This window comes from Heterodontus francisci, chromosome 3 (assembly GCF_036365525.1).
Source record: "Heterodontus francisci isolate sHetFra1 chromosome 3, sHetFra1.hap1, whole genome shotgun sequence".
Lineage (NCBI taxonomy): Eukaryota > Metazoa > Chordata > Chondrichthyes > Heterodontiformes > Heterodontidae > Heterodontus > Heterodontus francisci.
Window position 1 is genome coordinate 203,242,786 of NC_090373.1, and position 13,679 is coordinate 203,256,464.

The 13,679-nt window shown below is 44.8% G+C and overlaps 1 protein-coding gene across 1 annotated transcript in view; it reads right to left on the reverse strand.

The window, feature by feature from the left end:
• LOC137367180 (dynein axonemal heavy chain 8-like) overlaps nt 1-13,679 on the reverse strand; it is a 2,531,605-nt gene that overhangs the window by 756,168 nt on the left and 1,761,758 nt on the right. The window contains exon 136 of the mRNA XM_068028616.1: nt 11,887-12,051. Within this exon, the coding sequence (XP_067884717.1) occupies nt 11,887-12,051 (165 nt within the window). The remainder of the gene's footprint in view (nt 1-11,886; nt 12,052-13,679) is intronic.

A 13,679-nucleotide genomic window follows, 5' to 3' on the forward strand; every position in this document is an offset into this window, starting at 1 on the left:
GGTCAGATGGGCAGAAAAGTGGCAAATGGAATTCAACCTGGAGAAGTGCGAGGTGATGCATTTGGGGAGGTCAAACAAGGCAAAGGAATACACAATTAATGGGAAAGTACTGAGACGTGTAGAGGAAGTAAGGGACCTTGGAGTGAATGTCCACAGATCCCTGAAGGTAGCAGAACAGGTCGATAAGGTGGTTAAGAAGGCATATGGAATGCTTCCCTTTATTGGCCGAGATGTAGAATACAAGAGCAGGGACTGTATAACTCATTGGTTCAGTCACAACTTGAGTACTGTGTGCAGTTCTGGTCACCTCATTACAGAAAGGATGTAATTGCACTCGAGAGGGTACAGAGGAGTTTTATGAGGATTGTGCCAGGACTGGAAAAATGCAGCTATGAGGAAAGATTGGATAGGCTGGGGTTGTTCTCCTTGGAACAGAGAAGGCTGAGGGGAGATCTGATTGAAATGTACAAAATTTTGAGAGGCCTCAATAGAGTGGAGGTGAAGAGTCTATGCACCTTAACAGAGAGGTCTGTGATGAGGGGATATAAATATAAAGTGATTGGTAGAAAGATTAGAGGGGAGATGAGGAAAAACATTTTCATCCAGAGGATGGTGATGGTCTGGAACTCACTGCCTGAAAGGGTAGTTGAGGCAGAGACCCACAACTCATTCAAAAGGAGTCTGGATATGCACCTCAAGTGCCGTAATCTGCAGGGCTATGGACCAAATGCTGGAAGGTGGGATTAGAATAGATGGATTGTTTTTCGTCCAGCACAGACATGATGGGCCAAGTGGCCTCTTTCGGTGCCTTAAACATTCTATGATTCATGCTTCTGAAAATCAGTTTCAGCCATCTCCGAAGTAACTAGCTGCAGCTGATCCCAAAGAGTTTGTATACTCCTGTTTTAAGGCTGGAATAAAACTTAACTTCTCTTAACTTAAGGAGTAATTTTTAGTTAACTGCTAAATTGAAGAAAAAAACTTGACATTAGATAGAAATTAGTCCTTGAAACTCCTCGCCAGACTTACCAGACACAGCAGCTCTCAGTGCAGACCAAGCTGCACTAAGGAGCAGTGCTTTTATACTTTCTGAAAAACAACTGATTCAAGCTTCTGAAAACCAGTTTAAGACAGCTCCTTACTAACTAGCTGCAGCTGCATCCATAAGTCAATCCGGCCATTCCAGTGATTAGTCTGGTGAACCTCCGTTGCACTCCCTCTATGGCGAGTGAAGTGATTCATTTTGGTCGGAAGAACATGGAGAGGTAATACAGAATAAAGGGTACAATTCTAAAGGGGGTGCAGGGGCAGAGGCACCGAGGTGTATATGTGCATAAATCATTAAAGGTGGCAGGACAGATTGAGAGAGCAATTAATAAAGGATACAGTATCCTGGGCTTTATTAATATGGGCAGAGAGTACAAGAGCAAGGAAGTTATGTTGAACATGTATAAGAGACTAGTTTGGCCTCAACTGGAGGATTGCATTCAATTCTGGGCGCGGCACTTGAGGAAAGACCTGAGGGCATTGGAGAGAGTGCAGAAAAGATTCATGAGAATGGTTCCAATGAGGAATTTCAGTTATGAAGATAAATTGGAGAAGTTAGGACTGTTTTCCTTGGAGTATTTCCAGCACTTTCTGTTTTTATTTCAGATTTCCAGCATCTGCTTTTCCATTCCCTACTAGTTTTGTGTCATCAGCAAATTTGAAAATGTTAAATTTGGTCCCCACATCCAAATCATTTATCTAGATTGTGAACATCTCTGGCCCCAGCACTGATCCTTGCGGTGCCCCACAAGTAACAGCCTGCTATCCTGAGAATGATTTATTTAGTCCAACTCTCTGTTAACCACTTCTCAATACTTACCACTATATTACCACAATGCCATGTGCTCTAATTTTGTTTACTAACCTCCTGGGCTGAATTTTATCGGCCACTCAAGGCTGCAGGTTGCGGTGCGGGGCCTGGTAAAATGCTGCGGGGAGAGGCCTGCCTCAACCCGCAACATCAAGAAGGGCCTGCTGCATATTACCGGCACGGCAGGACCACGGCGCGCACCCCACCCCCCGGTCGCACGGCAGTGGCACCGCAATTAGCATATGGTAAATGGAACATACCTTTGCTGATTCTACCCCACCGCCTCTCCACTTGCCAGCCTTGCCCTTCCATCTAACAGGAACATGCTGGCCCTGAACTCTTCCTATCTCACTTTTAAAAGCCTCCCACTTGCCAGACGTCCCTTTACCTGTAAACAGAATTCCTGTCTGATCCCATCGAAATTAGCCTTCCCCCAATTTAGGACTTCAACCTGAGGACCAGACCTATCCTTTTCCATAACTATCTTGAAGCTAATAGAGTTATGGTCACTGGTCCCAAAGTGCTCCCCCACTGACACAACAACCACCTGCCCATCCTCATTTCCTCAGAGGAGGTCGAGTGTAGCCCCCTCTCTAGTAGGGCCAACCACATACTGCTTCAGAAAACTATTCTGGGCACACTTAACAAATTCTTTCCCATCTGATCCCTTAGCACTAAGGCAGTCCCAGTCAATATTAGGGAAGTTAAAATCACCTACTGTTACAACCCTATAATTCCTACACCTATCTGTGATTTCCCTACATATATGTTCCTGCACTTCCCTCTGACTATTGGGGGTCTATAGTATAATCCCATCAAAGTGATCACCCCTTTCTTATTTCTAACTTCTACCCATATGTCCGCGTTGGACATTCCCCCCGGGATATCCTCTCTAAGTACTGCCGTGATGTCCTCCCTAATCAAGAGTGCAGCTCCCTCTCCACTCTTATCTCCACCTCTGTCACGCCGGAAGCATCGGTACCCCGGAACATTGAGCTGCCAGTCCTGGCCATCCCTCAACCACGTTTCCGTAATTTTCTTTTTTATTCATTCATGGGATGTGGGCGTCGCAGGCCAGGCCAGCATTTATTGCCCTTGAACTGAGTGGCTTGCTAGGCCATTTCAAGTGCATGTCAGAGTCAACCACATTGCTGTGGATCTGGAGGACAGCAGATTGCCTTCCCTAAAGGACATTAGTGAACCAGATGGGTTTTTACAACAATCGACAACAGTTTCATGGCCATTATTAGGCTAGCTTCAAATTCCAGATTCAATTGAATTCAAATTCCACCTTCTGCTGTGGTGGGATTCGAACCCATATCCCCAGAGCAATACCTGGGTCTCTGGGTTACTAGTCCAGTGACAATACCACTACGCCACCACCTCCCCCTATAGCCATAATATCACAATCCCATGTACCGATCCATGCTCTGAGTTCATCTGCCTTACCTGTAAGACTTCTTGCATTAAAATAAATGCAGTTAAGCCTATCAGAGCTTCCAAACTCCCTGTCCTGCCCCTGCCCGGCCTGCTTACTGGACTTGCTTGCTTTAACCTCTACATTTGCCTCAACTATCTCATTGGAGAGACTACTACTTTGGGTCCCACCCCCCTGCAAGACTAGTTTAAACCCCCCGAGTAGTACTAGCAAATCTCCTCGCAAGAATATTGGTCCCCTTCCAGTTTAGATGCAACCAGTCCTTCTTGTACAGGTCACCTCTGCACAGAAGAGATCCCAATGATCCAAGTAGCTGAAGCCCTCTCACCTACACCAGCTCTTCAGCCACGCATTCGCCTTATCCTCCTATTCCTACCCTCACTAGCACATGGCACAGGGAGTAATCCTGAGATTACAACCCTAGAGGTCCTGCTTTTTAACCTTCTGCCTAACTCCCTATATTCACTTTGCAGGACCTCATCTCTCTTCCTGTCTATGTCGTTAGTACCAATATGGACCACGACCTCTGGCTGCTCAATCTCCCCTTTCAGAAGGTCCTGCAGCCGCTCTGAGACATCCTTGACCCTAGCACTAGGGAGGCAACATACCATCCTGGAGTCTTGTTTCTGGCCACAGAAACGCCTATCTGCACCTCTTATGATAGAATCCCATATCACTATAGCTCTTCCAAGCCTTTTCCTTTCCTGCTGTGCAGCAGAGCCCTCCGTGGTGCCACGAACTTGGCTGTTGCTGCTTTCCCCTGGGAGGTCATCCCCTTCAACAGTATCCAAATCGGTATATCTGTTTGAAAGGTGGATGGCCACAGGGGACTCCTGCACGACCTGCCTGCGCCTATTACTCCGTCTGGTAGTCACCCACTTCTTTTCTGCCTGTGCAGCCATTACCTGCGGTGTGATCACCTCACTAAACATGCTATCCACGACGTCCTCAGTAGCGCGGATGCTCCACAGTGAATCCACCCGCAGCTCCAGCTCCGTAATGCGGGTAGCCAGTAGCTGCAACTGGATACACTTCCTGTACGCATGGTTGTCAGGGAGACTGGAAGTGTCCTTGATTTCCCACATAGCGCAGGAAGAGCATATCACGGGGCTGAGCTCTCCTGCCATGACTTACCCTTAGGTTAATTAGTTACTCCCTGAATTAAAAAATATTATTTACACTAGGGCCTTGTTCTACCCACTCCAATCTAAAGTCCTGAAAAATAAAACACTTTAGTAGTACTCACCTTATCACCAAGAGGTTTTATTTTTCAACGCTCACCAGCCAATCACCTTGCAGCTCACCTCTGTCGTCACTGTTGGCTTTTTTTTTCAAAACTCCGGCGCACTGGAACAGCTCTGCTCCCAGAAGGTAAGAGACTGGGCCTCGATCCTCGGGTTGGATTTATAGGCTCCGCTCTCAGTGTTCTCCCCACAGGTCCACTCCGCTCCTCTCTGATCTGCTCCCGGAAGGTAAGAGACTGGGCCTTGATCCTCGAGTTGGATTTATAGGCTCCGCTCTCACGTTCTCTCCACAGGTTCGTTCCGCTCCTCTCCTCTCCACTCCTGGAAGGTAAGAGACTGGGCCTCGATCCTTGGGGTCAATTTATAGGCTCTGCTCTCAGCATTCTCCCCACAGGTCCGCTCTGTTCCTCTCCACTCCGCTCCCGTCAACACCAGCCCCTGCCCCGTTAGGAACCTTCGAATACATGAAGGGTTCAACTTTATTTATCACATGGAAATAGGGATGACTCATCCTACATTGTGTGATCCTCTGCACGTGAGGATTCGCATGCACCAGAGGCAATACCAACAGACAGGTGTGATCCATATAGAGGCCTCCGGTCATGAGCAGCAGCCCCCAAGAGGAGCTCACATTTGCCGTGCATCTACAGGCACAACATGACATGCCACCGGATGTCAGAGCACCAGTGTCAGAGGCAATTGCACATTTAGAGAGGCTGGTGACACATCTCTGTGCCTGCTCAAGGATGACATGCAGCCCATCAGCTTCAGAGGACATCCCATGCCTTTGTTCCTCATAGTGGCAGCGGTTCTCAAGCCTGACACCTCTCACCTTTTTAGGGGCCCACCAGAGACCTTTGTGGGGTCACACAGTCAGCAGTGCACCTCTGCATCAGGAGGTCACTAATGCCCTGCACTGGAGGGCCAGTGAGTATTTCCGCTACAGGATGGACTCTCACAGCCAGGCCCAGAGGGCCATTGGTTCTGGCACCATTGACGGAAAACCATAGGTTGTAATGTTGATAGACTGCACTCATGTGGCCATCAGGCCTCCCGCCAGGCTACCACCTGGAGATGTCACCATTAAAGGAATCCTCTCAATCTAGGTGAAGCTGGTGTGTGAACACCGCAGATGCTTGCTGTGAATGTGTGACCACTTCTCAGGCAGCTGCCATGACACCTGCGTCTTGCACCAGTCCCGGCTGCCACCGCTGTTCACTGAATTGGCTCAGCTGGAGGGGTGGCTTCTTGGAGATAAGGGCTATTCTTTGCAGACATGGCTCCCAATACCAGTGAGAGACTCCACCACTGCTGCAGAGGAAAGATGCAACGCCAGCCACTGAGCTACGTGAGCCACCATTGATCAGGAGATCGGCATGCTGAAAGAGTACCTCCAATGTCTGTATGGATAGGGCGATGCCCTGTACTACAGGCCAAAAAGGCCAGCTCCTTTCTTTGCTGCTCTGCACAACTACGTACCCAACAGGGGCCAGGCCTGGCATGATGAGGAGAGATGTCACCAAGATTCCTCCTCAGACTATGAGGACGCTGAGGACCTACAACATGAAAGACGCATGGGAGGGCAGATGGCACCCAGGCTCTGCAAGCAGGGCTAGCAGTGAGCGAGGGATGTATGGAAGTGGCTTATCAGACAAAGACTGTCTGCACCATAGGAACTGACACGAGCTCTGCAAGCCACACATCACCCTTGCTCACCTGCTGGACACCAGTCCACATCTGCAGCATCCCTGTGTAAACCATTAGAGGCAGCAGCTGACTGAGCCAATGTCCATGTCACTGCATCTGTGGAGACACTCATGAGTAATGGTGGCATGGCAATGATGTTATTGCATACGTTGGTGCTCCTGAAGGGCCAAAGGTGCAAAGGGATGTGACAATGGTGCTACATGCTGGCACACCTCATTCACACAGAGAAAAGGACACACATGTTGGTGAGGAACATTTAGTGAAAGATGTATTTACATTGCTGTGACACCCGCGCATTCCCATTTGTTTCAGTGTGTTCTCCGTAAACCTCTGTAATTCCTTTTATGGTCGATTTAAGTCTCACGTCTGGAATGTATGATTCTTCACCCACGAGTGGCACGCCTACAAGAAGCAATGTTACATTTGAGTGGGAGAAGAGGATCACAATTTCACAGGATACTGGGACACAGCAGGGTAGGTATGTGGCAGCAAAGTGGAAAGTGCTGGGGTCACTCAGCAGGTTAGGCAGCATCTGCGGAGAAAGAAGCAGAGTTAACTTTCAGGTCTGTGAACTTGGACAAGTTAATTCTGCTTCTCTCTCCACAGATGCTGCCTGACCTACTGGATTTCTGCAGCACTTTCTGCTTTGCTGCCAGATTGACAGCAGCCCCACTCTTCAGCAGTCTGGGATGAAGCTTAGCTGGTCTGTGGGATTTATCAACCTGCAATCCAGTTAATTTTTTGAGCACTATCTCTTTATTAATACTAATTTCTTTCAGTTCCTCATTTTCACAAGTCCCTTTGTTCCCTAGTATTTCTGGAAGTTTTTCGGTATCTTTCTCTGTGAAGACAGATACAAAGTAATTGTTTAGTTTCTCTGCCATTTTCCTATTCTTCATTATAAATCCTTTTGTCTCTGCCTGTAATGGACCCACATTTGTCCTTGTTAATCTATTTCTTTTCACATGCCTAAATAAGCTTTTGCAGTCCACATCCAAAGTCCAGCTTGCATTCATATTGTCTTTTCCATTTCTTTCTCAGTTTGATTTGATTTAGATTTGATTTAGAGATACAGCACTGAAACAGGCCCTACAGCCTACCAAGTCTGTGCCGACCATTAACCACCCATTTATACCAATCCTACACTAATCCCATATTCCTACCACATCCTCACCTGTCCCTATATTCCCCTCCCACCTACCTATACTAGGGGCAATTTATAATGGCCAATTTACCTATCAACCTGCAAGTCTTTTGGCTGTGGGAGGAAACCGGAGCACCCGGAGGAAACCCACACAGACAGAGGGAGAACTTGCAAACTCCACACAGGCAGTACCCAGAATGGAACCTGGGTCGCTGGAGATGTGAGGCTGCGGTGCTAACCACTGTGCCACTGTGCCGCCAGGTTTCTTGGTCATTCTTTGCTGGATTCTAAGTTGCTCCCAATCCTCAGTCTTAACACTTTTTCTGGCAACCTTACAAGCCACTTCCTTTGATCTTTTGCAGTCTTTAACTTCTTTTGATAGCCATGATGATTCATTTTTCTGGTTGGGTTTTTGTGTCTTACAGGAAGATATATTTGTTGTTGACCGTGTAATACTTCTTTAAATACCAGCCATTGCCTGTCTATTGTCAAATCTTTTAGTGTATTTTATCAATCCACCTTTCCCCTCATGCCTTCATAGTTTCCTTTGTTCAGATTTAAGACCCTAGTTTCAGAATGAGCTATATAACTTTCAAACCTAATGTAACATTCTACCATATTGTGATCACTATTTCCCAAAGGCTCCTATACAGCAAGGTTATGAATTACATAATGCTAAATCTCAAAAAGCCCAATCCCTAGTTGGTTCTTCAACGTACTGCTCCAGAAACCCATCTCGTACACACTCCAGGAATTCATCCTCCAGCTTTACTGCTGATTAGGTTTACCCAGTCTATGAGATTTACAAGAATGTTGCCATGCTTAAAAATTGCAGCTATGAGGAAAAATTAGATAGCCTAGGGATGTTTTCCTTAGAACAGAGGAGGCTGAGGGGTGAATTAATTGAGGTGTACAAAATTATGAGGGGCCTAGATAGAGTAGACAGGAAGGACCAGTTTCCCCTAGCAGAGACATCAATTACCAGGGGCACAGATTTAAGATGGCTGGTTGAAGGATCAGAGGGTACATGAGGAAAAACATTTTCACCCAGAGGGTGGTGCGTGTCTGGAATTCACTGCCTGGATCAATGGAGGCAGAGACCTTCAACTTATTTGAAAGGTACCTGGAACTGCACCTGAAGTGCTGTAACCTGCAAGGCTATGGACCAGGTGCTGGAAGGTGGGATTAGATCGGCTAGTTTGTTCAGCCAGCACAGACACAGTGGGCTGAATGGCCTCTTTCTGTGCTATAATGTTTCTATGGTTCTACGTATAAATTAAAGTCCCCCCTTATTACTGCATTACCATGTTACATGCACCTCTAAGTTCTTGATTTATACAGTGCCCAACATTATCACTACTGATTGCTGCAGCTTGTTGTTTCTTAACTCCATCCAAATTGATTCTACATCTTGATCCTTTGATCTACAATCCTCTGTCACTAATGTACTGATCACATCCCTTATTAAGAGTGCTACCCCACCTTCTTTTCCTTTTTGCATATCCTTCTGAAAGGACAAAGATCCTTGAATATTCAGTTCTCAGTTTTAGTCACCCTGAATTATGTCCTTAACTCAGGTTTTCATTACACCTGAATTTATCACGAATGGAGATGCATAACATTTGCCTTTCATTAGCTTTTTCAGCTGTACACAGTTTATGTTCTATGTATTTTGTAGTTGCTCATGATTCTGCCCTATATGCATGGTCAGGAGCACACACTGATCGCGCACCCTCCTCCTTAATGCCAGTGGTATTTTCTTATCTCTATATCTCCTGAAACAACTCCATCTTGCCCTAATCCTACTCTGTACCTCTTGATTTGTACAATCTTCCATTCTTAATGTTTGGCCCAGATATTTTTATTCAGTCACAACACAGTTGATAAATATTGAAGGAGCAGTGAGACAAGGGGATACAATCTCACCAAAAATATTCATCACAGTAATGGAAGGCATAGTTAGGGGAGATGGTGGCGTAGTGGTAATGTCACTGAATTAACAATCCAGAGGCTCAGGCTAATGTCCTGGGGACATGGGTTCAAACCCCTCCACGGCTGCTGGTGGAATTTAAATTCAACTAATTCATAAAAATGCAATTAATTAATAATAAGCTTGGCTCAGTTTTGGTGCGGTGAATAATTGTCAATTATCATAAAAACTCATCTGCTTCATTAACGTCCTCTAGGGAAGGAAATCTTCCATCCTTATCTGGTCTGGCCTACATGTGATTCCAGACCCAAAGCAATGTGGTTGACACTTAACTGCCCTCTGAAATGGCCGAGTAAGCCGCTCAGCTGTCAAGGGCAATTAGGAATGGGCAAAAAATGCTGGCCTTCCCATGAAAAAAAAATTCAGAAAGATATTCTTAGAGAAGAGAGGATTAAATACTGATGGAGAAAAACAAACAGACTTGCTTTTTGAAGATGATGTTGCACTAATTACTTCATCTGCTAAAGACTTGGAACTGCAACAAAATACCTTCAGTGCAGAGATTAAAAATATTGAACTGAAAATGCACAAAGGAAAAACAAAGTATATGAAAAACTTCAAGACAGAAGATATCATACAGATTGGATATGGATCAAAGGCAGGTAAATGAAGTTGAGGTACACATCAGCCCTGATCTAACTGAATGGCAAAACAGTCTTGAGGGACTGAATCGCCTACTCCTGTTCCTATGTTCCTCACTTGAGCACTTTATAATAAAGAGAAAAAAGATTGTGATCTGAAGTATAGGAAAAAAGGAGAGGAATGGTGAGGGTAGGATGGAGTACTAAAGGCACAGTCAAAGGAAGGGGCTCGATATAAGTACTGAACTTGGTCGACTCCCTACATGCAACTCTATTGAAGATCAAATAATATCAAATCAAAGTATGGTTTTAAATTAAGTATTGATTTATATCTGCAAGTCTTGCTTCGACAGTCCCTCAACCTTTGACCCTGTTTTCCTGGAAGGCTGTGAAATACTTTGGAGCCCTGTAGTGAGGTAAGATAATCAATCCCTTCCAGATCGATTACTTTAATCTAATAAAGATTTGGAACCTTTATCGCAGCTATCAAATAGCATCATTTCTGATGAGGCCTTTTCGGGTTTCAAAGGTAGAATTTCCTGCTGAACCCGAAGAACTATTCCACCCAAAGCTGCCCACAGAATATTAAAAGTCCAGGGCAAATGAGATGGAATCTGTGCATAACCAGATTTCACCACATATTCGGTCCTCCCATTTGACTATCTTGCCTTCCCCAGCTCCAGGTATTTTGGGATCTTGATCTCAACTTTTCTTGTTCAATGGAAGACTGACTAGCATTTAATAAGAACAGAAAAAGTTGGAAATGCACATTACTTCAGTCAGCATCTGTAAAGAAAAAAGACTGTTTTTGACATTTTGAGTTCTGTCCTTAAATAGATTTCAGTGTCTCACCACTTACCTTCTCAAACCTTTTCTATTTGTGAAAAATAACAGATTCCCTTAGCCATTTATGTTCCAGTGCAAAAAGACCCACTTTTTGGAGTATTTCTTTATCACCGTAACATGTTATTCTAGTATCAGTGCAGTCAAACTTCCCTCTGTATCTTTAATATTCTTTGTATTCTTGAGTTCCCAGAACTGTATGTAAATCTGGCTGAACCAATATCTTGTGCAAGTTCAACATTACTTCCTTACTTTTGTATTTAGCCTTTCAAGATATGAAAGTCAGAGTGTCATGTGCTGTTCTATGGTCTTGTCTACCTGTAGTTCCCTCCTTTAAATATTTATATATCTAATCTCCTAGGATCTAGTTTATGCCCTCCTTAAATCCCCTTAAATGCTCTGAGTAGCAAATTTTAATATCATTCTTTGTAAAGGTTCGGCACAACATCGTGGGCCGAAGGGCCTGTACTGTGCTGTACTGTTCTATGTTCTATGTATGCCTATGGCCAAATCATTGACAGAAATGGAAGACAAGAGGTCCAGGAACAAGATCCCTGGGGAACAACAGTAACCGTCTTCCATCAATACAAAATTATCCCATTCATTGCTTTCTGTTGCCTGGACATCTTTCCATGCAACTACATTCCCTTAATTTTCAAATGTTTCTTATGAAGCACCTTATCGAATGACTTCTGTACATCCACGCATAGAACACCCACTACGTTTTCTTTATCTAAACACTACAGGGTAGAATTTCCTCAGGGATTTTCCATTTATGCTATTTCTCCAGGATTTCTGCAATCTCCTGCCACAGGATAGATAGGAGATTGGGAACTCTACTGCCATGATTTCCTCAAAAAATGGAACTCAATTAATCTTTGACTGTAGGATTTGATAGATGCCTGATAGCCATGTGACCAATAATACCACATGATTATCATGGACCAAACCCGAAGAAAACTGGAGCCCTTGAGTCATCCTTTCACTCAGAGAACTTCCTGTTAAATAGATGACCAAATTAAAAATAATACTGAGTTAACATTTTGTGATTATGAACTTGTGATACAGGTGAGGTACTGACCGGAGAGAAGCAGAGAACAACGTGGAGATTTCTCATGGCTCTTTTTATAAAATATTCGTATAGATTGTCAAAAGTGGGAGGGATACGAGGTGCTTCTTTCTTCAATTCTGCAATCAGGGATTGAGTAATCTCATCAAGTTCATCCCGAGCAAATAAGTTTGACACCTATGAAAGCAAAACAAGACAGCAATTTAAATATGCAATGTTTCACACATGTTATTGGCTACAACTTTGATTAGTTCAGATAGCTTATTGTCATTGGTATATATTCATTGTTCCTGGTACAATTGTTTTACTAGGTTTAAGCATGTACTGTATTGCATGAAATAGTGAATACTGTGAATTTAAGTGAGTTGAATAGACATCTGGATCTTCAGTGAAATGTGCAACAGATTTGGGGGATTGGGGGTGGGGGAGTTGGTGTGTAACTGAGGTGTAAACCTGGCAGCAGGACATAATCTGAGGCAGAAACCAAATCCACCAGGTTTATGCACCATTTAATATAAGTAAATACTTCCTGTTTGGGGGTGTACTACCTATACCTGCTCCAGTTGCATCACTATTCCTCAGTTACAGCGGGAAAGGTCACAGACCTGAAATATTAACTCTGTTTCTCTCTCCACAGATGCTGCCAGACTTGCTGAGTATTTCCAGCACTTTCTGTTATTATTTCAGATTTCCAGCATCCGCAGTATTTTGCTATCTGCTGAGTACCTGGCTATGTCTCCGGTGCACAATCCATGCACACGTGGGCAGCATTCATACAATGAGAGCATGCTGCAACACAAAATGTGATAGAGTAGACCATTGGGGTGCTTATGCAATGCTTCCACTGCCTATTCAACTCTGGAGGACCACTGCAGTACTCACTATTGTATGTGTCATGATTCGTTGTGGTCTGCTGCATCTTGCACAACCTCACCATCATGACAATATAGCCCTTACAAACAGATATACAGTGAGCAGCTGAGGAAAAGGAAGAGGAGGTAGAAGAGGAAGAGGAGGAGCAGGAGAAGGAGGCAACCTTTCCAGTCAGGCTGTCCATGATTGGCACATCTGACTACGGTTCCAGTGAATGCAACCCTAATTAACTATTCACCCACAAATCTTCTGTTACTGACCATCAGAGCATCCTCTTGGCTATAGTGCTGAAATAAAAGCCAGCACAAAACAAGCATTCCAAATTAACTTTATCAAACCATCCAATATTCCGTACAAAAGTCAATTACTCAAACTCGTGCATTCCTTTAGTACCTGTCTTCTGTGCGTCTTTTCCTCTTCTAGCGATACAACTCAGTGCTACCCAATGGCTGGAGCATGGCTCGCGGAAGGTTTCTGACCTTCAGTGGGGAAGACTGCAGATGGACTTGCAGCTTGACTTCATATAGCTCTGGCCTAGCTTCGGACTTCACCACCTCAGCATGGGTGGCAGCAGTCAGAGCTGGCTGGCTGACAGGCAACAGCAAGGGCACTGGCAGTGTGCCAGGGGTGGACAATGAACGTTGTCATCCTGAGAAAGGACAGCAGATTAGTATTCCACTGTACCACTGCCACTCCCCTCGGTGGTGCTTCACCAAACCTAGTAATCTGATGGAGGACAGATTGCTGCAGTGCTGTGAGATGCTGTAAGCCCATTTTAACACTGGTATCCACAGCCATGCTGGTAGCAGTCAGAGCATTTGTGGCAGTAAGCTGAGCTTGCATGATTTCAGTCTAAGTTTCCACTGCAGCATTCAGGCATTGTGTGACTTCTGCTTGTGCTGCAATGGAAGCTGAGACATCAGTTATCAGAT